The sequence below is a fragment of the Rhineura floridana genome, chromosome 3 (genome assembly GCF_030035675.1).
Source record: "Rhineura floridana isolate rRhiFlo1 chromosome 3, rRhiFlo1.hap2, whole genome shotgun sequence".
Lineage (NCBI taxonomy): Eukaryota > Metazoa > Chordata > Lepidosauria > Squamata > Rhineuridae > Rhineura > Rhineura floridana.
This window is the reverse complement of record NC_084482.1, coordinates 200,428,401-200,449,272: the sequence shown is the minus strand read 5'-3', so window position 1 is coordinate 200,449,272 and position 20,872 is coordinate 200,428,401. Positions and strand designations below refer to the sequence as shown.

The 20,872-nt window shown below is 47.1% G+C and overlaps 1 protein-coding gene across 3 annotated transcripts in view; it reads right to left on the bottom strand.

The window, feature by feature from the left end:
• The window catches only part of PBX2 (PBX homeobox 2), a 43,122-nt gene that overhangs the window by 9,825 nt on the left and 12,425 nt on the right, over nucleotides 1-20,872 (bottom strand). For 2 of the 3 annotated variants that reach the window (XM_061619711.1, XM_061619713.1), the window contains 5 exons: nucleotides 6,136-6,380; nucleotides 3,663-3,853; nucleotides 1,522-1,657; nucleotides 1,095-1,239; nucleotides 583-671 (listed from right to left, as the gene is read on the bottom strand). In XM_061619711.1, the coding sequence (XP_061475695.1) occupies nucleotides 583-671; nucleotides 1,095-1,239; nucleotides 1,522-1,657; nucleotides 3,663-3,853; nucleotides 6,136-6,380 (806 nt within the window). The remainder of the gene's footprint in view (nucleotides 1-582; nucleotides 672-1,094; nucleotides 1,240-1,521; nucleotides 1,658-3,662; nucleotides 3,854-6,135; nucleotides 6,381-20,872) is intronic. The other variant, XM_061619712.1, reaches the window with a different exon arrangement.

Sequence of the window (20,872 nt, the reverse complement as noted above, 5' to 3'; positions counted from 1 at the left end):
TAGTGCTTCAACTTAAAAATGCACTCCTCTATTCAATTTTAAAAACACAGATTAGAGCAGGAGTTGGGAATCTGTGGCCCTCCAGATATTGCTGGACTACAATTCCCATCATCCCTGATCATGTGCCATGGCACCGATGGGAACTGGGAGTACAACAACCTCTGGAAAGCCACAGATTCCCTACACCTGGATTACAGCTTTAAATATGACGGGGTACGGAAGACCTTTCAGCTTGCCTCCATATTCAAATTATGCCCTTCCAACCCCTCAAGAAATATTCCATCAGCAAGCCAGAAGACTGCCATCCTGGACCTTGCATGTCACATCCCCCGTCCCTCATGCGAGAGCTGTTTAAGTCACAACTATCATAAGGCTATATATCATAAGGCGGGGTAACTAACATGGTGACCTCCAGATGTTGTTGAACTACAACTTCCATCACCCCTGACCACGCTGACTGGGGCTGATGGGACCTGTAGTCCAAGAACATCTGGGAGGGCATCGTGTTGGCCACCCAGCCTCATAAAGACATTACTTTGGCTTAGTCTCAGAAGAGCCAACTCAGCCCAGGAAGGAACTGACCTGTGATGTAGGATACGCATCTCCATTCAGACCCTGAAGGCCCATGAACATATCCCCAGAACTGGAGAGGTTGAAGGAACCACCAGAGCCTACCAGAAAATAGAGGAAAGGGTGGGGGGAAAAGACAGCAACAGGGTGACTGGGGTGGAATGCACAGTTGCCTCTAGCAAAGAAAAGGTTAACACCACTGCCAGAAGGTGACTAGCTGGAGGAGCAAACCAAGATAATCCATCTGCAGGGGTGGGGAGGACTCTTGGCGACTCCAAGGCCAACAAGGGGACGCAAATGCTAGCGTGTGTGGGAGGGGGACGGAAGGGAGCTAGTTTTTCTGCACCCAGGAGGGGCACTGCCAGTTGGGACTGGGATGGGGGCTGCTGGTCATGGAGGAATCTCCTTTAGGAACTCCAGTGCACGTTGGAAGGGGGGGGAGTTCCATGTTTCTCCAACCCCAGCAAGGACTCCTGCACCAACATGGGGTGTAGTGGAGTTTTTTTGGGGGGGAGGGGAGTTACCCGCGGAGGAGGGGGTGTTGGGGGAGTCGCCCCCACTCTGTGCGGCGCTGACAGCCGTTTTCACGGCGTAAATATTGGCTTCCTCTTGGAACTTGCCGATGTTCTTCTTATAGCGGATGCGCTTGTTCCCGAACCAGTTTGACACCTGAAAGGAGGGAGGGAGGGAGGGAGGGAGGGGAGAAGGTTGGGGGAGGTAAGATCAAAAATGAAGGGACAGGAGGCAGGATGGGAATGAGGGAAAGAAAGGGACGGGACAGGAAGGGGAGGAGGGGATTATGTATTGACAGGTCAGCCAAACAATGAACCTTTTATCCACCCACCCGGCCAACCCTCTGCCCCCAGTTGCTCCTGTCGCCCTCGGTAACACCCACGGGGCCTGTCTAGCACAGCCTCAGACCTGCCCTCCCACACACACACATCCTGGTACCTGTGAGACTGTGATGCCACATTTCTTGGCAAGCTCCTCCTTGGCCTCCTCACTGGGATAAGGGTTGCTCAGGTGCGAGTAGAAATACTCATTGAGCACCTCCGTAGCCTGCTTGCTGAAATTGCGTCGCTTCCGCCTGCAAGTAGGTAACAGAAGAAGGCGGGGAGAAGTAGATGGGGTTGGCAGAGAAGGGGGAAATGGCAGCAATTTGGGAAGAGGAAAAGAGAGAAGGTTGGGGGGTGAGGGGAGAAACGTAACAAATTGAGAAGGGGGACATCATTTAACAGATGAAAGGAGAATTAGAGGCTGGGCATGTGGTACCCTCTAGTACCATACCTCTTGACAACACGGATGGGGAAACTGCATGTTTTGACATCCCTTGTTTACCGTTTGCTTTTTTAGGAGAAAAACATACAAACACAGTGCATGTCAGGGAGAAGGCTTGGGCTGTGTACACACCATACATCTGAAGCACATTGCTTATGATTATAAGAACAGCCTCCTGGATCTGGCCAGTGGTCCATCTAGTCCAGCATCATTTCCAGCAACTGGTATTCAGAGGTATATACTCCATCTGGAAGTATTTTTAATTCTCTCTGATGGAAAATTAAGCTGGATGGATTATTTTATGCTGCTGTTTTTCATACTGCTTTTTGATTAGTCACTGTTGTATTATCTATTTATTGTTTTCTTTTGCCTGTGTGCATACACACGTGTGTGCAAACTGCCCTGGAAATAATACTAATTGAAAGGTAGCATATTATATAAATAAGTAAGATCTGATTTCAGCGATGATGCTTGTCACAGCAAGCCTTCCTCCCAACTTTGAAGCTGCAACCTCGCAGCAACCCAGGTCCTTTCTCCAGTTCAGTGTTGGGAGGAAGGCTGATGATGGGTTTGGCAGCCATACGGCTACTTCCTTGACTACATAGGGTAAACCCAGCAAGCCCTGCACTCCTTCCTACTCCAGGGCAAGAAAAGGTGACGGGGGCTTCTGGGCTGCTGCTTGGTAGTGCTCTGAGTGCCACTATCCAGCATTAGCTGAAGCCCTCACGCTATTTCCCAGCGTTTCCCACAGGAGAGAGAAGCAAGGGGAAGAGAGGTCTCTGGCCCCTGTGAATCAGCAGCAGCTTGCCTCTCTTCCTCCTATGAGAGGGGGAGGGGGAGGGAAAGGGATGGTGGTGGGTCCAGCCACTGGTAAGTGGTGGTGTGACTCAAAAGCCCCACTACCAGTGGTGGCTGGTGCTGATTGGAACTGGTATGGCAAAAGGCAAGAAGCCCCACAGTAGGTCTAGCCAGAGCCAATGAAAGGCAGAGCCCGCTAATCCTACTTTTGCCCCCCCCCCGGTCCCTGACGAGTTCTACAAAGGCAAACCTGAGCCCAAGGAGGAGGAAGCAGAGAGCCAGGGCAGTCCTCAGGTCTGACTGTAAGGAAGGAGAAGGAGGTTGGTGGGGCAGTGCCACCCTAATGGGCTAGCCTCCACTGTCCACTACCAAGCAGCAGCTAATGTCCACATTCTCTCTTATGGGAAGCAGAGGTGAGAAGGGAGGCTTCTTCAGCTACTGCTTGGCATAAGGACCTTGAATCCCATTGCTGTGCATCAGCTGAACCTGCCATGCTTCTTGTCTGCCTTTCCTGCAGGAAAGGTTTGGGAGGAGGGCTTCCTTTGTTGGTAGGCAAAGGGTGCTTGATGGGCATGGCTGCTACTAGGTGATGGTAGAGAGAGGCCAACGCAGCTGGTCTTTCATCAGAGATAATGGAACTGTTTCTGTTCCAGATGGTCATTATAAGAACTGTAACTTTTAAGAACTGGTGCTGAAAGTTGTTTTTCCCCTCCTCTCCATCCTTTTTCCCCCTTATGTGTTATGTCTTTAGATCGGCCTTTCCCCACCTTTGGGTCCCCAGATGCTGCTGGTCTACAGTTCCTATAATTCATGACCATTGGGCATGCTGGCTGGAGTTCATGAGAATTGTAGTTCCACAACATCTGGGGATCCAAAGTTTGGGAAAGGCTGTTTTAGATTGTATTAAGAAGGCAGGGACTGTCTTCATAGTGATCTTTGTAAGTCACTCTGGGAGCCATTTTGGCTAAAGAGTAGGGTTAAAAATGCTTCCAAAAAATAAAAAATGAAGTAACAACCTGGCATCAAGGAAGCGGGAGCGCAGGATCATGACAGCCTCGCATGTGCTCTGCTTCAGTTGCATCTGGATAGAGCTGAACTTCCTGTGAATGATGCTGACCATGCGCTCAATCTCCTTGGGTGACACAGGGCGTGTGCGGCTCTGTTCCCGGAGTAAGTTCATCACGTGTGTTGTAAACTCATTGCAGGCCTAATGAGGAGGGGATGGGAAAAGGGAATAGGCAGAGGGTGAGGTGAAGGAATGGCAGCTTGAATGCACAGACCCAAATTAAAAAACAACCACCCTATCACCAGCTCATGGAGACCTGCACGACCCCCACCCACCCTCCAAATGTTGCTGGACTACAAACTCCAATCATCCTTGACTATTGGCCATGCTGGCCGGGGCTGATAGGAGCTGGGAGTCCAACAACATCTGGAGGGCCATAGACCCTCTTCCCCCAATGAACATGCATGAGTTAACCCCCTACTTCCCATTAGACGTCCTAAGCAAGTATGCAAAGGGGCTGCAGCGTTAAAGTAAGAACTCCAGGGCTAAAGTGGGCCTGGTGGGCTTGCCCTCTCATCTGAGAGTCCAAGTAGAGGCTGACAGAGGTTCTGCAGTGATAAACTACACTCTGCACGTGTGTAGAGGGATTCTTGTATGCTACATAACATAAGAACGTAAGAAGAGCCTTGCTGGATCAGCCCAAAGGCCCATCTAGTCCACCATCCTGTTCTCACAGTGGTCAACCAGATGCTCCAATGGGAAGTTCACAATCAAGACCTGAGCACAAGAACACTCTCCCCACCTGTGATTCCCAGCTACTGGCATTCAGAGGCACACTGTCTCCAAGACTGGAGGTAGAACAATAGCCATCATGGTGCATAGCCACTGATAGCCTTATCTTTCTTCAATTTGTCTAACCATTTTTTAAAACCATCCAGGTTGGTGGCCGTCACTACCTCTTGTGGAGACGAGTACCATAGTTTAACTATGTGCTGTGGAAAGAAGTGCTTCCTTTTGTTCTAGGGCTGTCATGACAGCAGGGCCAGCAGATCTGAAAATGCAGCCTCCACACATCAACAGGGTTGTGCAAACAGGCCCTTTCTTCTGCACAATGACGCTAGATTTAAAAAGACCATCCCCCCTCCTTTCAGCATGTATTAAAGGCTGAAGTTAGATAGCCATTGACTCTCAACCTAACCTATCACACAGGGTTGTTGCGAGAGTAAAATGGAGAGGGGAGAACCATGTACACCACTTTGAGCTCCTTGGAGGAGAGGTGGGTTACAAATATTAATCATCATCTGCTGAAGGGACTAAATTGTACAGAACTGGGGGGGCAGGGCGATAGTTAATTTCCCATTTAGATTATCCCAAAAGAAAGGGATGAGGTTATCTCGGATTAATTCTTCTGAAACAGAAGGATGAAATCTTTTGTCTGTTTCAATAGTTATACTTGAGGTGGCTCAAACATTTGAAATAAGATATTGCCTTGCTGGTTCAGGCCAAGGTCCAACTAACCTAGCTTTTTGTTTCCAACAGCGAACAATCAGATGCCTCTGGGAAGCCCATAAACAGAGTGTGAAAGCACCAGCTTTCGCTTGTTGTTTGTAAACTGCCCCTACATGTGGAGGCTCCATAGAGCTACTATTTTCACCCATGTTAAACAAAGTCGTAGTTGCCCCAGGATTTTTTTTTTTTTAACCAAAGGGGGCAAGGTTTCACAACTATTTAAAGATTAAATAAATATAAATACAGCTTACAGGATTTGATAAATAGCAAACTTTGACAGACCAGTTTCTATTAGGAATTTGTTTAGCTTTTAAACAGAAAGAGGATCTGCTCCTCACCACCGGCTGGAGTTTTTAAAAGTGAAATTTATTGGCACACAGTTTGACATTCTCCACATCTACCTTTCACTCATTAGTGTCACATCAGTAGTCCTCTTTTATGTATTATCTATGTCAATGGTTCCCAAACTTTTTTTCCATGGACCACTTGAAAATTGCTGAGGGTCTTGGCAGACCACTTCATGATTTTTCTACAATTGTAATGCATTGTGCTAGATACTGGATGATTTTGAATTGTATTTTTACAGACATGCCACAGACCACCTGAATGAAGCTTGGGGACCACTGGTGGTCAGTGAACCCTACTTTGGGAGCCACTGGTCCACATGAGGTTGGCTCCGTGCCTAGAAGTGACAGGGGGACTGTGCCTCCAATGCCAAGCAGCTCCCTCTCACCCCCCACCCCATGCTGCATGTGGATATCTGGACAGGGAAAGTCTGATGCATGTGCGCTTCCCCACTCGCATATCCATGTGCAAGCCATGGACATCAGAGATCAGGGAGCTGCACCATGAGGTAGCGATGGCCAACTTGGATGGCTTTAACAGAGGATTAGACAATCCTCTATCAATGGCTACTAGCTACAATGGCTCTGTTCTCCCTCGGCTGAGGGTGTGAGGTGTACCCACATCCTTACCTGTTCATACTTCTCTAGCTCCGAGTGGTAGATCTGGCGGATCTGCGAAAGCTTGTTGCGGTAATCGGAGTGCTCGATGGAGTTATCTGGGGACACCCCTCCTGCTGCGGCCGCCGCAGCTGCAGCCGCTGCAGAGCCACCCCCCTTCTCTGGCCCGGCCACCCCCTCGGCCAGGAGCATATTATCCAGGCGCATCAGCTGGGGGTCCACAGGTTCTTCCTCCTGCGAACTTCGGATGCTCAGTCCTAAGATTTAGGCACAGGGGGAAGGAACGAGTTAATGGCTGGGCCATCTTTGCACACGCACATGCATACATACATGCCTCCCCCTCCCTCGTCTGCCCTTCCTTGGTGGGCTTTTCCCCATTCTCCCCCTGCTGGTGCCTCCTTCCTCTTTTGTCGCTTGGCAGGAGACTAGGTCACCCTGAGGTCGTTGCTATGGTGACGGCGGGCCCAGAAAAGGGGTAGCATTTTTTTGGCAGACAGACGCAGGGATATGGAGGGGGAAGGGAGAGAGACAGAGGAGAGAGAAGGGGAAAAGGGAGCTAAAGAAACAACATTTAGGTATATAGAAAGCCACTGATAAAGCCACATTTAGGCATATTGAACCCCCCTCCCTCCCCCAAGCATCACCTCAGTCTTAAAGTTGTCCCCTTTTCCAACTAGCCCTGCTATTTTGCCTGTTGGCAGCCACCTGATCCACATATGTAGACAAGACGGAACACAAGAAAGAGTCTTGTGGCACCTTAACAAGAAGATTAAATAATTCATGAGTCAATCATGAGCTTTCCTGCCATAATTAAGTCTTTCGAGGCAGGGGTAGGTAGCTTCCACTGCGGGAGCCTAATCCAACCCCCAATGCAGTTTTTTCTACTCCCTCCCAAGCTTTCTCCAAAAAGCCCACCAATTTTGACAATGGCGGCAAAAACAGACCAATAGACACAGCGTTGGGGTGGGCAAAGCCCAGTGCCCAGATGGGGGGGTGGAGGCAAGAGGAGAGAACGATTTGCATCCCTAATGAACAGAAGTTTAATCATTTGATAAGCTAAGAGAGGGGTGATAACTGTAAACTGCCCAGAGAGCTTCGGCTATGGGGCAGTATGTAAGTACAATAAATAATAAGTAAATAAATAAATTCCCTTCTCAGCTCATTTGCATGGATCAGCCGAGGGGGCTGTAGGTTGTATCCCATGCCAGTCCTACTCAGAACAGACCCACTGACGTTGAAGGACAGGACTAATTTAGGTTCATTAATTTCGTGAATAAATAAATACATTTCTATGGCTCTACTCTGAGTAGAATTCAATTGGATATTCAATTGTGTGTGCATGTGTTCGCGCACATGTGCAATGTGCGGTGGCTGCACATGTGTGTGCAAATTTATTTATTATTTGATTTATATCCCGCCGTTCCTCCCAGTAGGAGCCCAGGGCGGCAAATGTGGGGCAGCCACACCCAACACTGGCATGCAGCCCCCAGAGGTTTGGCCAAGGTCCCTCAGAGAATTGGGCAAAAATAAATAAAAGTGAGCCACCCCTGCTTTAAGGTGTCGCACATGTATTTAGCAGCTGAAGCTTTTCAAAAGGAGCTTCCAGCTTGTGTCGGTCAAGCTGCTCCTAAAATGCACAGCAGCAGGGGGTCACTTTAGGAAAATAATACAGTAACAACAACAACCACCGGCTGGAAGAACAAAAACAACCAATCAATTTAGCCTGCTCCAGTCTCTTTAAGAGAATGTTGCTATGCAGAAATGGAGGGCAAGGCGGCCAAGCATGAACACCTGGCTCACGACTGTACCTCAAAGTCCTGTTAAAAAGACAACTTCTGGTTCAGAAGTTGGCAACTCTAACAATATCCCTGCTGGGGGGTGCAGGGAGCCCATAGCTGACATAATAGCATAGTAAACCCACTGTGAAATAACACGCCTCTGAACGCATGCAAAGTGACTAAGGAACAAACTGTACAGTTGAAGAGGTACAGCTGCCAGCTGGTGGTAAAAGTAACCATACCAGTTCTGTTACATCCCCCCTCCCCAATGTTCCCTCCAAAGCAGGAGGCAAAAAGGGGTGTTGGAGCCAAGGAAAATACGCCTAAAGTCTTAGTGCAAGCTGCAGAAAAGAACAGAAGGAAAGAGGGAGACAAACTGCCCTCCACCATGGGAAGTGGGGGCTCAGGATATTTCAGTCCTGAGGCAAACCCCCCCCATATGGCTATGTTCGTCACCACCACCATATATATTAATGTGGGGCACAACCAATTCTCAAATTATGGGGAATGAGGTGGGGGGTCCCTTAATGAAAGCTGCCAACCTTAGTCCCAGCCGCCAACTCCCACCAATTTTAGCCAAATCACAGCCCCCAGTAGCTTTTTAAAAACAGTAGCTAAAGGGGCTGTCACAAAAGGTAAAGGGGACTAGGCCCCTCTCTGCTTCATGCCCCCCTCAGTAATTCAAATGCCGAGCACAATCCATGGAGACGTTCTTCACACATACAGGCCTTGCTGAAGTGTAGCGGAGCTGTACAAGGAAGAGGAAAACTCCCCTGTGGGCCATAGCTATGTAGCGCTCACTCTGCTGCACATCATGAGACTCACAATTTGACTCCTGGTCAAATCATCATAAGAGCCCTGCTGGATCAGGCCAAGGGCCCATCTCATCCAGCATCCTGTTCTCAGAATATGCCACTCAGATGCCCCAACGGCAAGCCCCAGAAGCAGGACCCCAGTGCAACAGCACTACTCTTCCCACCTGCACTTCCTAGCAACTGGTATTTAGAGGCCTACTGCCTTCATCAGTGGAGGCAGAACATAGCCTCATCTTGCCTATTGTCCATAAGGAGCTGCTCTGCATTCTGATGGTTCCAGGTTCAATCCCTGGCATCTCCAGCTATAAGGTGGAATGGGAAGAGAGGGACAGATAGCCGGCAATGGGAAAGGCCCTCTTCTATCTGAGATGTTGAAGAGTTGCTGCCATTCAGAGCAGACCACGCTGGCCTAGACAGACAAAGAGGAGCTTCTTATGCACTACAGGCGAGAGGAATTACATATAAGGCAATAGGCTGGTGGGGCGGGGAACCTGTGACCCTCCAGCTCAATGGTTACTAGGTATGATGTCTGTGTTATAACCTCCACTGTCAGAGGCAGTTTGCTCCTAAATACTAGCTGCTGAGATCATGAGTGGGAGAAAGGTGTTGCACTCATGTCCAGCTTGTGACCTTCCTATAGGCATTTGGTTGGTCACCGTGGGAAACAGGAAGCTGATGTTGGCCTTTAGCCCGATTCAGCAGGGCTCTACTTAGGTTCAGATGCTGTTGGAACTCAAAACTTGCATCAACCCTGACCACTAGCCAAGCTGATAGCATTTGGGTGTCCAACACTGGAAAAGCCACAGGTTCTCCACCTCTGCAGCAGAAAGACAATAGCTTTTAACATAATTGAGTTTGCTTTGAGAGGGTTGTTTTTCCCCAACTTGCAGCCACCTTAAAATGGATTTTTAAACGGCAGGCAGTCATGAAGCATGAGAAGGGTGGAGAGATGCAACGCTGACAACTGAATGAGTACTTCAGTCACCGGTAAGCACTGACAAATACTCTGGCAATGCCAGGGAAAAAGCAGGATCATTTCATGGGAGAAAAATCTATAGCCCAGTCCTTTTTTTGTTCTTAATATTATAATTAAGTACACTATAAAGAATTAGACAACACGTTAGGCTGAATATAGCGACTTTAACCTAACAAGGTATTTATACTAAGTGAACTTTGTCTACATTTGCAAAGCATTTTGAAAGTCATGTCCATGATTTTTCCAAAATAAAACGGAAGAATGCCACTTGACTTTGGGAGGGAGGGGGAAGTGCGTGTGTTAATAATTCTGGCATCTCTCACTTTGGAAACCTAAAATCTTGTTTTTAAGGTACATTTGTGTGCACCAAGTGTATTTTGCCCAACTGTCTCCTCTGGTTTCTAAGCAATGGAAAAATAGGTTGAATGAGTGGGAGAAGAACACAAGCCACAAAGAGTGGCAGACTTTGCAAACTGCCTGCAACTCTTGCCAAAGAGTATTGCTAAACTCCAGCCTCATGCATTCACACATATACTAGTAGATCTTCAGATGGTGCTGCAGGTTACAAGGAGCAGCCAGATTAGTGAGGGAGCTTACTGGCTTTGCATATAGAAGGACCCCAGCATCTCCAGCTAAAAGGTTCAGAGAGCAGGCAGTGGGAAAAGACCTTTGAGACCCCAGAGGGCCGCTGCCAGTCTGAGTAGACAACGCTGGCCTAGAGAGACCTGGCATAAGGCAGATTCCTGGGTTTTCTCAAACCTGCCCTTTCAAACAGCAGTAGTTCACTCCTATATTTACTTCAGCACTTCTATACTTTGAGCTCTATCTCTCATTTAAATCTTCAGCAAGGTTGGCTGTAGAAACCCTGTCCAAGTGTCTGGAGTCGGTGAGTGGCTGGATGGGAAGGAATAAGCTGAAGCTGAACCCTGACAAAACCGAGGTACTGTTTGTGGGAGACAAGGGAAGGCTGGGGGATGTGGACCTGGTGCTCAATGGGGTACGTTTGCCCCTGAAAGACCAGGTCCGCAGCCTGGGGGTCATTCTTGACTCCCAGCTGACCATGGAGGCTCAAGTCTCGGCTGTGAGCCGGGCGGCGCTGTATCAACTCCATCTGATACGGAGGCTGCGCCCCTACCTTCCCAATCATCTGCTCCCACCGGTAGTACATGCCCTGGTCACCTCTCGCCTAGACTACTGTAATGCGCTCTATGTGGGGTTACCCTTGAAAATGGTCTGGAAGCTGCAACTGGTACAGAATGCGGCGGCTCGTCTGATTAAAGGCAGCCGCCGGCAAGATCACATCACTCCAGTGCTGAAGGAGTTGCACTGGCTACCGGTTGTTTACCGGGCCCAATTCAAGGTGTTGGTTTTGACCTTTAAAACCCTATACGGTTTTAGCCCAGTCTATCTGAAGGAGCGCCTCCAGCATCGTCAGGGATGCCGCTCAACAAGATCAGCCTCAGAAGACCTTCTCTCAATCCCACCGGTTAAAACAGCTAGACTGGTGAGGACTAGAGAGAGGGCTTTTTCAATAGTGGCCCCCACCCTGTGGAACTCTCTCCCAAATGATCTCCGCCATGCCCCTTCTATGATAAGCTTCCGCCGGGCCTTGAAGACCTGGCTCTTCAGGCAGGCTTTTGGGGTGGGTTAGGTTTCTTACTGTTATGGTTTTAAATTTTAATGTTTTAATGTATTGTTTTATCTTGTACGTCGCCCAGAGTGGCTGGACAACCAGCCAGATGGGCGACTAATAAATTAAATAACAACAACAACAACAACAACAACAACATTCATTTCAGTGGGGGGTGAATTTGCTGCTGTTCACCACAGAATTTCCCCCAGCAGCAAAAAAAGAAAAAAGATTTAAGTTAGGGGAGAAGGGGGAAAAACCTTTTGTGTGAGCGTACAGGAGACTGAACAAGGCTCAAGGAGGCACTCATAAGAGATTTTAAGTTTAAACTGCAAAGACCTAAGAAGTGTGGGAATTATCCAAATAGGCTAATGGTTCCCAAACTTTTTCCCAGGGCTGTGGAGTCGGTACGTCAAACCTTCGACTCCGACTCCTCTATTTTTCTACTGTCTGACTCCGACTCCTTCATAAACGGCAAATGTATATTATTTATTTATTTTATTTATTTATTATTTGATTTATATTCCACCCTTCCTCCCAACAGAAGTCCAGGGCGGCAAACAGAAATGCTAAAAACACTTTAAGACATCATAAAAAGACCTTAAAATACATTAAAACAAAAAAATTAAATTATTAATTTTACTTTGAAGCCAGAGTCGGTACATTTCTTCCGACTCCACCCAAAATTGCTTCCAACTCCGACTGACTCCACAGCCCTGCTTCCCGCCCCCCCCCCCCAACCACTTGAAAGCTGCTGAGGGTCTTAATGAACAACATAATGATTGTTCTCTCTGTTGTGGGAATTGTAACATGCTGTGCAAGATACTGTATGATTTTACTGCATTTTTATTGCTGGTTTTATATATTGTATTTCACAGAATTCAAATGGTAATACAATAAAATACGATATAAGAAATAAAAGAAGCAATACAAACACAATTAAAAATCAATATGAATATTTAATTCAATGGATATGTCCTCTCCCATCTCCAGCCACAAATCTGCAGACACACCACAGACCACCTGAATGAAGCTTGCGGACCATTGGTGGTCCATGGATCACATTCTGGGAACCCCTGAACTACATCAGCTCGGAATAGACTCAATGAAATCAATGAACTTGAGTTACTTTAGTCCACTGATTTCAGTGGATCTGTGCTGCTTAAGTGTGAATGACATTAAGTTATCACCCCATGTATTTTAAAAGTTTTATTGTGGCTGCTGTTTTTATACCTCAGTAATCATAGCCGTGTGTTCTCAACACAGGACAAATAGGCATCCTTTTACAGCAAAAGTTTATGAGCTTCTTGAGTCCTGTGCAGGCATTCTAATCGCGGAAGGGAATATGGGGAAAAGCACACTTGCTCTCCACAGAGTTATATCTATAGTCATGAGACTGCTCTGCTTGGATAGTCTCCCCACACAATTTAGGACCCTGGACAATCTGGGTACAGTAGGGCCCCACTTATACGGCAGGACCCCCGCCGTAAAGTGAAAATCACCGAAAAGTGGAACATCGATCAGCTGTAGTGTGGGGAGCTCCAGCTGACAGCACTTGGCCCCTGAAGCTCCCCCCGCAACAGCTGATCGATGTTCCACTTTTCCATGCATCGCTCTCTCCCCCCCGCTCACTCACTCTCGTTATGGTGGGGGAGCAGTGTTCCCCTTCTGCAGCAGGCTCCCTGCCGCGGATCGCAGGGGGGCAGCTGCCCACCCGTGCCTGCTCGCTCGCCCTCCGCCACCTCCATGGCTCATCCCCCCTTGCTCGCTGGCTCACCCTCCACTGCCTTGTCCCCCCTTGCCCGCCAGCTCCCTGGCTCGCCCTCTGCCACCTCTCTGGCTTGTCCCCCCCTTGCCTGCCTGCTCGCTCTCCCCCTGCCTGTTCACGTGCGTGCGCTTGCTTGCCCTCCGCCGCCTCCCTCGCTCATCTCCCCTTGCCCGCTCATCTCCCCTTGCCCACTCACTCTCCCCCCTGCCTGTTCAGTCACGCGCTCACTCGCCCTCCTCTGCCTCCCTCTACAATAAAATGGCGCCAGACACCCTTCTCGGACTCAGTTGGTGAGCGTGTCGTCAGAGCTTAGAAATGTTTCTTTTTTGAACTACAACTCCCATCAGCCCAACTTAGTTGCTGTAAACCGCCCAGAGAGCTTCAGCTATGGGGCGATATACAAATACAATAAATAAATAAATAAATAAATAATAAACTGTAGCTTAAAAAAGGAACATTTCCAAGCTCTGACAACATGTTCAGGGTGGCGGGCGCCATCAATTTGTACACTCAGCGTCTCTCTTTTCCAAGCTCTTCGCATCATACCGCAAAATCACTGCAAAAATGGAACAAGCACCGAGCATATGGGACATGGACACAATTCAAAACCGCCGCATTAGCGAAGCGCTGAGAAGCAAAGCGCCGTAAAGTGGGGCCCTACTGTACTAAATCTAGCAGAGCGTCTACATGAATCAAAAAGACTCTGCTTCAGAAGCTAATCCTCCAACTAGCAGATGTCCATGCGGCATTACAGGAAAGGACTGTAGCTTAGCGGCAGAGAATCTGCCTTGCATGCAGAAGATCCCAGGTTCAATACCCAGCATCTTATAGAATCACAGAACAGTAGAGTTGGAAGGGGCCTATAAAGCCATCAAGTCCCTTTTAAAAGGATGCTCTTTCTGTCCATGAAGACAAAATCCAGAGCCATCCCCACTATCACCTGTCTGTAACTCTGGAGGGTAACTACAAGTCAGCGCAGACAATACCTAAGGTAGATCGACCAATGTCGACCCGGTATGAGGCACTTTCCTATGCTCCTAGTACGCTTGCCCCCCTCTGGTTCTCCCTCATATGAGGTATTAGAATGCATTAATAGGGGTCATCCCTGGTCCCCCAAGGTAAGAAGTCGCTATCCCATAATCCCTTGCATTGATTAAGAGCGTATGCAGGGTGTTATTTACATCTCTGTGATCTTTCCAATGGGTCCTAATAAAAGGTATTCCCCTGCTATTCCCTTTTAAAAGGATGCTCTATAAATATCCATCTCTTTCTGTCCATGAAGACAAAATCCAGAGCCATCCCAACTATTGTTTTCAAGCATCCTTTTGGGAGATAGCTGTGAACGACCGCTGGTCTTCCCAGCAGTAATTTAACACCAAACTACTGTTGAGTGTTAACAGCTGAGCAGTGGCAGGAACTTCCATCAGTGACTGAGTGACTGAGTGACAGCTATCAGCGTAAATACACCTCAGCAGCAGCCTACCCAACATGGTGCCCCCTCCAAATGTTTTAAGACCTCAACTTTGCCACCCTGGGCTCCTGCTGGGAGGAAGGGCAGGATATTAATCAAATAATAAATAAATAAATAAACAAACTCCCATCAGCCCCAGTTAGCATGTTTTCCCCAAGGACATGTTATTTGGGGTCCCTGTATCTTAATTAATGCTCATATTTAGTGTTTTTAAAAAAGGTGTCAATTTGAAGTACCTCACATGCATTATCTCAGTAATACTTACAACCTATAAAGTACAGGTCAGTAGTATTGTCTTCATGTTATAGGGGGAGGGAGGGCTGGAGGTTGATGGTGGTTTGCTTGTGTATTGGCCCAGACCATTGTCAGAGGCTTTACAAACCACGGTTAACAAAGCTGGGAACAAGTGTCAACACACCTCCCCTCCATCTGAACCAGTGAACTCTGGCTTAAAACAAGCCAATATCTTTGTGCCCAGTTTGATGGGAGGAAGGGAGGGCTCCTCTCTCCAGCCCAATGTTCATTCCTGGCTTCAAAACCCACAGTTTCTGAAGCCTCAAAAGCTCATCCAAATAGAGAGTTAATGGCTAAAAAATAAGATCTTAATGAGGAACCTCCTAGTTCAAACTCTTTGCCACGACTCCACACCTTTTTCACAACATTTCCTTGTAATATCCACAGTCAACCAAAAGCAACTGTTCAAAAGCACGTTCCATATCAACAGCAGGTCAAAAACAGTAAATAAAGCATTGATTGAAAAAACAACTACTACAGGGTCATGCCGGAGATCCTTCTCCTTTTTAAAACAAGTCTTTAAATTTATGAACTACAGTATTACACAACAAATGAAAAAAAAGTAAACAAAAAAACAGAAACCGTCATTCACAAACAAGTTCAAAAGTTAAGACCATATAGTGCAGGGTTGGGAGAAATCTGTGGCCCTGCAGATGGTGTTGGAGTCTGCTGGACTCCAACTCCCATCAGCTCCTGTCACAATGGGCAATAGTCAGGGATTATGGGAGTTGTAGTCCAACACCATCTGCAGGGCCGCATCCCTGGTGTAGTAGATCAAGAACATAAGAACATAAGAAGAGCCTGCTGGATCAGCCCAGTGGCCCATCTAGTCCAGCATCCTGTTCTCACAGTGGCCAACCAGGTGCCTGGGGGAAGCCCGCAAGCAGGACCCGAGTGCAAGAACACTCTCCCCTCCTGAGGCTTCCGGCAACTGGTTTTCAGAAGCATGCTGCCTCTGACTAGGGTGGCACAGCACAGCCATCACGGCTAGTAGCCATTGATAGCCCTGTCCTCCATGAATTTGTCTAATCTTCTTTTAAAGCCGTCCAAGCTGGTGGCCATTACTGCATCTTGTGGGAGCAAATTCCATAGTTTAACTATGCGCTGAGTAAAGAAGTGCTTCCTTTTGTCTGTCCTGAATCTTCCAACATTCAGCTTCTTTGAATGTCCACGAGTTCTAGTATTATGAAAGAGGGAGAAGAACTTTTCTCTATCCACTTTCTCAATGCCATGCATAATTTTATACACTTCTATCATGTCTCCTCTGACCCGCCTTTTCTCTAAACTAAAAAGCCCCAAATGCTGCAACCTTTCCTCGTAAGGGAGTCGCTCCATCCCCTTGATCATTCTGGTTGCCCTCTTCTGAACCCTCTTCTGCCACTGTCCCTTGAACCACAGAAACTTGGGTTCAAATCCTTCCCTGGCACTCTCACTCAACCTACGCTTCCCCCACAGGGCTGTCGTGAGAATAAAATGAGATTAAACCTATGTACACAGCCCTAAGCCTCCTGGATGGCCCAGCGTTTCATTTTTACATTTATATTGATTCTCTGCCATATTCTCTGCCAAAATAAAGAACAGCCATACAGAACTGAGCCAGACTGTGTAGCTCAGGTGTAGCCAACCTGGTGCCCTCCAGATATTGAAGTTCTGCAACTCCCCCCATCCTTGACCATTGGCCATGCTGTCTGGGGCTGATGGGAGTTGGAGGGCTACTTAGAATCTGTATGAAGCTACTGGGAGAAGTCATCTGAGGATTGGGGTTGGACTCGATGGCCTTATAGGACCCTTCCAACTCTACAATCTTATGATTCGGGGCCTGGTATCATCAATATGCTAATAGCACCCAGCTCTTGGTCTCTCCCCACACCATCTGAATCAGGTGTGGCTTTGAAGGTGCTGGTCAGTGCTTGGAAGCAACAATGGACTGGATCAGGCCCGCTAAACTTAAATGGACTCCTGATAAGACAGAGGCACCACTGATGTGTGCTTTCTGTGTCTGGAAATCAGCCTGTTCTGAATGGAGTCCTATTCTCCCTGAAGGAACAGGTCTGTAGTCTTGTGTGTGTGTGTGTGCACGGACGTGGGGGGGGGGGCTCCTGGATGTAGTTCTGTCACTAGAAGTACAAGTGGCTAGGAACTGCCTATGCCAGCTCCAGCTGGTTTGCCAGCTTTGGCCATTCCTGGACTGGGAAAACCTTGCGACCATGATCCATGTTATGGAATCATCAAGACCAGATTGCTGCAGTGCAGTCTACATTGGCCTGCCCTTGAAGACAGTACGATGGATGCAACTAATGCGTAATATGGCCAGTGCATCTTATTGGAATCGTATTAACACTGATTCTGCATGAAGTGCCCTGGCTGCCTACATGCTACAGGGCCCAATGCAAGGTTTTGACATTTGGGGCTAAAAAAACTTGATGGAGCACTTCTTCCAGGTATCTACCATCTCAGCAAGTAAAATCTGCTGGTGGCAGCCTGTTGATAGTCCCACCATTGTATGAAGTTCATGGAGTGGCAACTCATGATGCGACTTTCTCAGTGGTGTTTCCCAGCTATGGCATGCTCTTCCCCAGGGTGTTCCATGTGCCTCCTTGTTGGTAAACTTTCATCATGCTTCGAAGACATTTTTTTAATCCAAGCATTTGGAAGAAATTGAATTTTATCAGGCCCTGAACTATTGTTAGTCACTGCTGGAATGTTGATTCTCTTTTAATGTTTCTCCGATTTTAATGTCTTTATTTTGTGATGATTATGTAGCCACTATGGAGCTATTGTGTTGTATATTGCATAGTTACTGTATGCCCCCCCGAGGCCATTATTGATGAAGGATGGCTTAATAAATAAATAAAAATACTCTTGTCTCACAACAACTCTCCAAGGCCTCAAACAAGATAGGTTGTTCCTATGCTGGTTTCTTGGGAGACTCCCACTGGGTATGTAACTCTGCAATGTAGAACGTGCAGGGGGAAAGCAAATTTCTATCCTAGGGATCATCAGGAAAGGAACAGAAAACTAAACTGTAAACTAAAAAGGCACAGATATTACCTTTCATGGTACCAACATTTTCATTAACTCTCCACCACAACGGCCAAGATCTCTTTCCTGGTTAGTCAGCATCAGTTCATCAAACCCGTCAGGTTATATATATAAAGTTAGGATTTTTTCTCCCTCCAATGTGCATCGCTTCACACTCAGCCACATTTGCCATTTTTGTTGCCCATTCATTCAGTTTGAAGAGATAATTTTGAAACACTTCCCAACACTAGCAAACTATGGACTAGAAACTACTCCGCACCTATTTGCTGGGGAAGCATGCTGCAGGCCAGTCAGTCTCTCACCCTAACCTACCTCACAGGGTTGTTGGGAGAGGGTGAGGGAACCGTATATGACATCTTGAGCTCCTTGGAGGAAAGATGGGATATAAATGTAATAATAAAAGAACTAAACTAAACTGCACTCTATTTCCCTCTACTTCACTGTCTACTTCTGTCTGGGCTCTCACGTTAGACATCAAAGTTATTCAAACATGACCACACCCTCCAAATTACAGGGCTATAGGACCTGTTTTATGTTAAAATAAAAGAAGTATGCTGATTTAAAATGGTTCCAGTGTGTGTGTGTTTTCTTGCAATTTGCACAGCCTTTGCAGCTGCCAGATCTCCTCAAGGACACCATTTCACAGTTGGAGCTGCCAAGTGACACCAATTCTACTGCCAGATTTCACTGGGGTAGAGCAAGGAGATTTTAGTATGAAATGTGGGAATGGGTGAAATTCAGCAAGATCCAAACTCCCACTCTTGGATACATGCAAGATCAAATGACAAATAAGTGTAAGATATAAAACAAAATGGGTCTCAAGATTCTACCCCCATTATCACACTCCCCCTTTTGGAAAGGCCCCCTTGCCCAATTTGCAGGGGTGAACATGCATTACCTCTGTCTTGTTCCAAAGTTGTCAGACTGTGACAATCATAATATATAAATTAGCTCTACCTTTTAATAGGGATCTTACGCTTATTCTGCTTTGATGTACTGTTTTGTGTACTATGTTCAATAATGTTGTGGTTTTTTTTAATAAATTGCAAAGAAAAACAGGGGGAACAGAGCAACCTGCTGTTCTTCTCCTAGACTAACATTTCTGGTTGCTGCTTTTAGGGTTGTATTTCAAAATTAAGTCGCTGGATTCACTTGCATATGATTGTAACACGTGCAAAAGGGGCTTGAGTGATTATTGACCGATTGATTTGATTTGCAGGAGCCCAGAGCAGCAAACAAAAGCACTAAAAACACTTTAAAACATCATAAAAACAGACTTTAAAATACATTAAAACAAAACATCTTTAAAAACATTTTTTAAAGAAGCTTTGAAGACATCTTTAAAAACAAGGTTAAAAACACACTGTTTTAAAAAAAGATTTAAGAACGTATTAAAAAGCAATTCCAACACAGATGCAGACTGGGATAAGGTCTCAACTTAAAAGGCTTGTTGAAAGAGGAAGGTCTTCAATAGGCACCAAAAAGGTAACAGAGATGGCGCCTGTCTAATATTTAAGGGGAGGGAGTTCCAAAGGGTAGGTGCCACCACACTAAAGGTCCATTTCCTATGTTGTGCAGAACTGACTTCCTGATAAGATGGTATCTGCAGGAGGCCCTCACCTGCAGAGCGCAGTGATCCACTGGGTATATAAGGGATAAGACGGTCTTTCAGCTATCCTGATCCCAAGCTGTACAGGGCTTTGTACACCAAAACTAGAACCTTGAACTTGGCTGGGTAGTGAATGGGCAGCCAATGCAATTCTTTCAGCAGCAGGGTGACATGTTGGTGACACCCTACCCCAGTGAGCAGTCTCGCCACCACATTTTGCACCAGCTGCCGCTTCCAGACCAACCTCAAGGGCAGCCCCACATAGAGCACTTTACAGTAATCCACCCTGGAGGTTACCAGTGCATGGACAACAGCGGTCAGGCTATTCTGGTCCAGAAATGGCCACAGCTGTCTTCCCAGCTGAAGCTGGTAAAAGGCACTCCTAGCCACTGAGGTCACCTGGGCCTCTAGCGACAAAGATGGATCCAAAAGCACCCCCAAACTATGGACCTGCTCTTTCAGAGGGAGTACGACCCCATCCAAAGCAGGCAACTGACCAATTATCTGAACTTGGGAACCATCAACCCATAGCACCTCCGTCTTGCTAGGATTCAGACTCAGTTTATTGGCCTTCATCCACTCCACTCCTGAGTCCAGGCAGCGGTCCAGGGCTTGCACAGTCTCTCCCGATTCAGATGTTACAGAAAAATAGAGCTGGGGATCATCAGTGTACTGCTGATACCTTTCCCCAAACTGCCTGATGAATGCTCCCAAGGGCTTCATATAGATATTAAACAGCATGGGGGACAAGATGGTGCCCTGCGGCATGCCACAGCACAACTGGCAGGGGATCTAAAGATAATCACCCAATGCTATTATCTGAAAACAACCTTGAAGATAGGCTCAGAACTACTGTAAAACAGTGCTGCCGATACCCATCTCACAAAATTGGCTCAGAAGGTTACTATGGTCAATGGTATCAAAAGCTACTGAGAGATTGGCCACATTCACACCAGACTTTTATTCCACTTTAAAAAGTCATGGCTTCCCCCAAAGAATCCTGGGAAGTGTAGTTTGTGAAGGGTGCGGAGAGGTGTTAGGAGACCCACATTCTCCTCGCAAAGCTAGAGTTGTCGGAATGGTTTAACAGTCATTTCCCCTTCCAAGAAAACTCTTGAGAATTGTAGCTCTATGAGGGGAACAGGAGTCTTCTAACAGCTTTCAGCCCCCTTCACAAACTACACTTCCCAGGATTCTTTCAAGGAAGCCATGACTGTTTAAAGTGGAACAATAGTGGAATAAATGTCTGGTGTGAATGTGGCCTAAGTAAGAGTAACAGAGTCACACTTCCCCTGTCCTTCTCCTGATAAAGGTCATCCATCAGGGTGACCAAGGCCAATTCAGTCCCATAACCAGGCCTGAACAC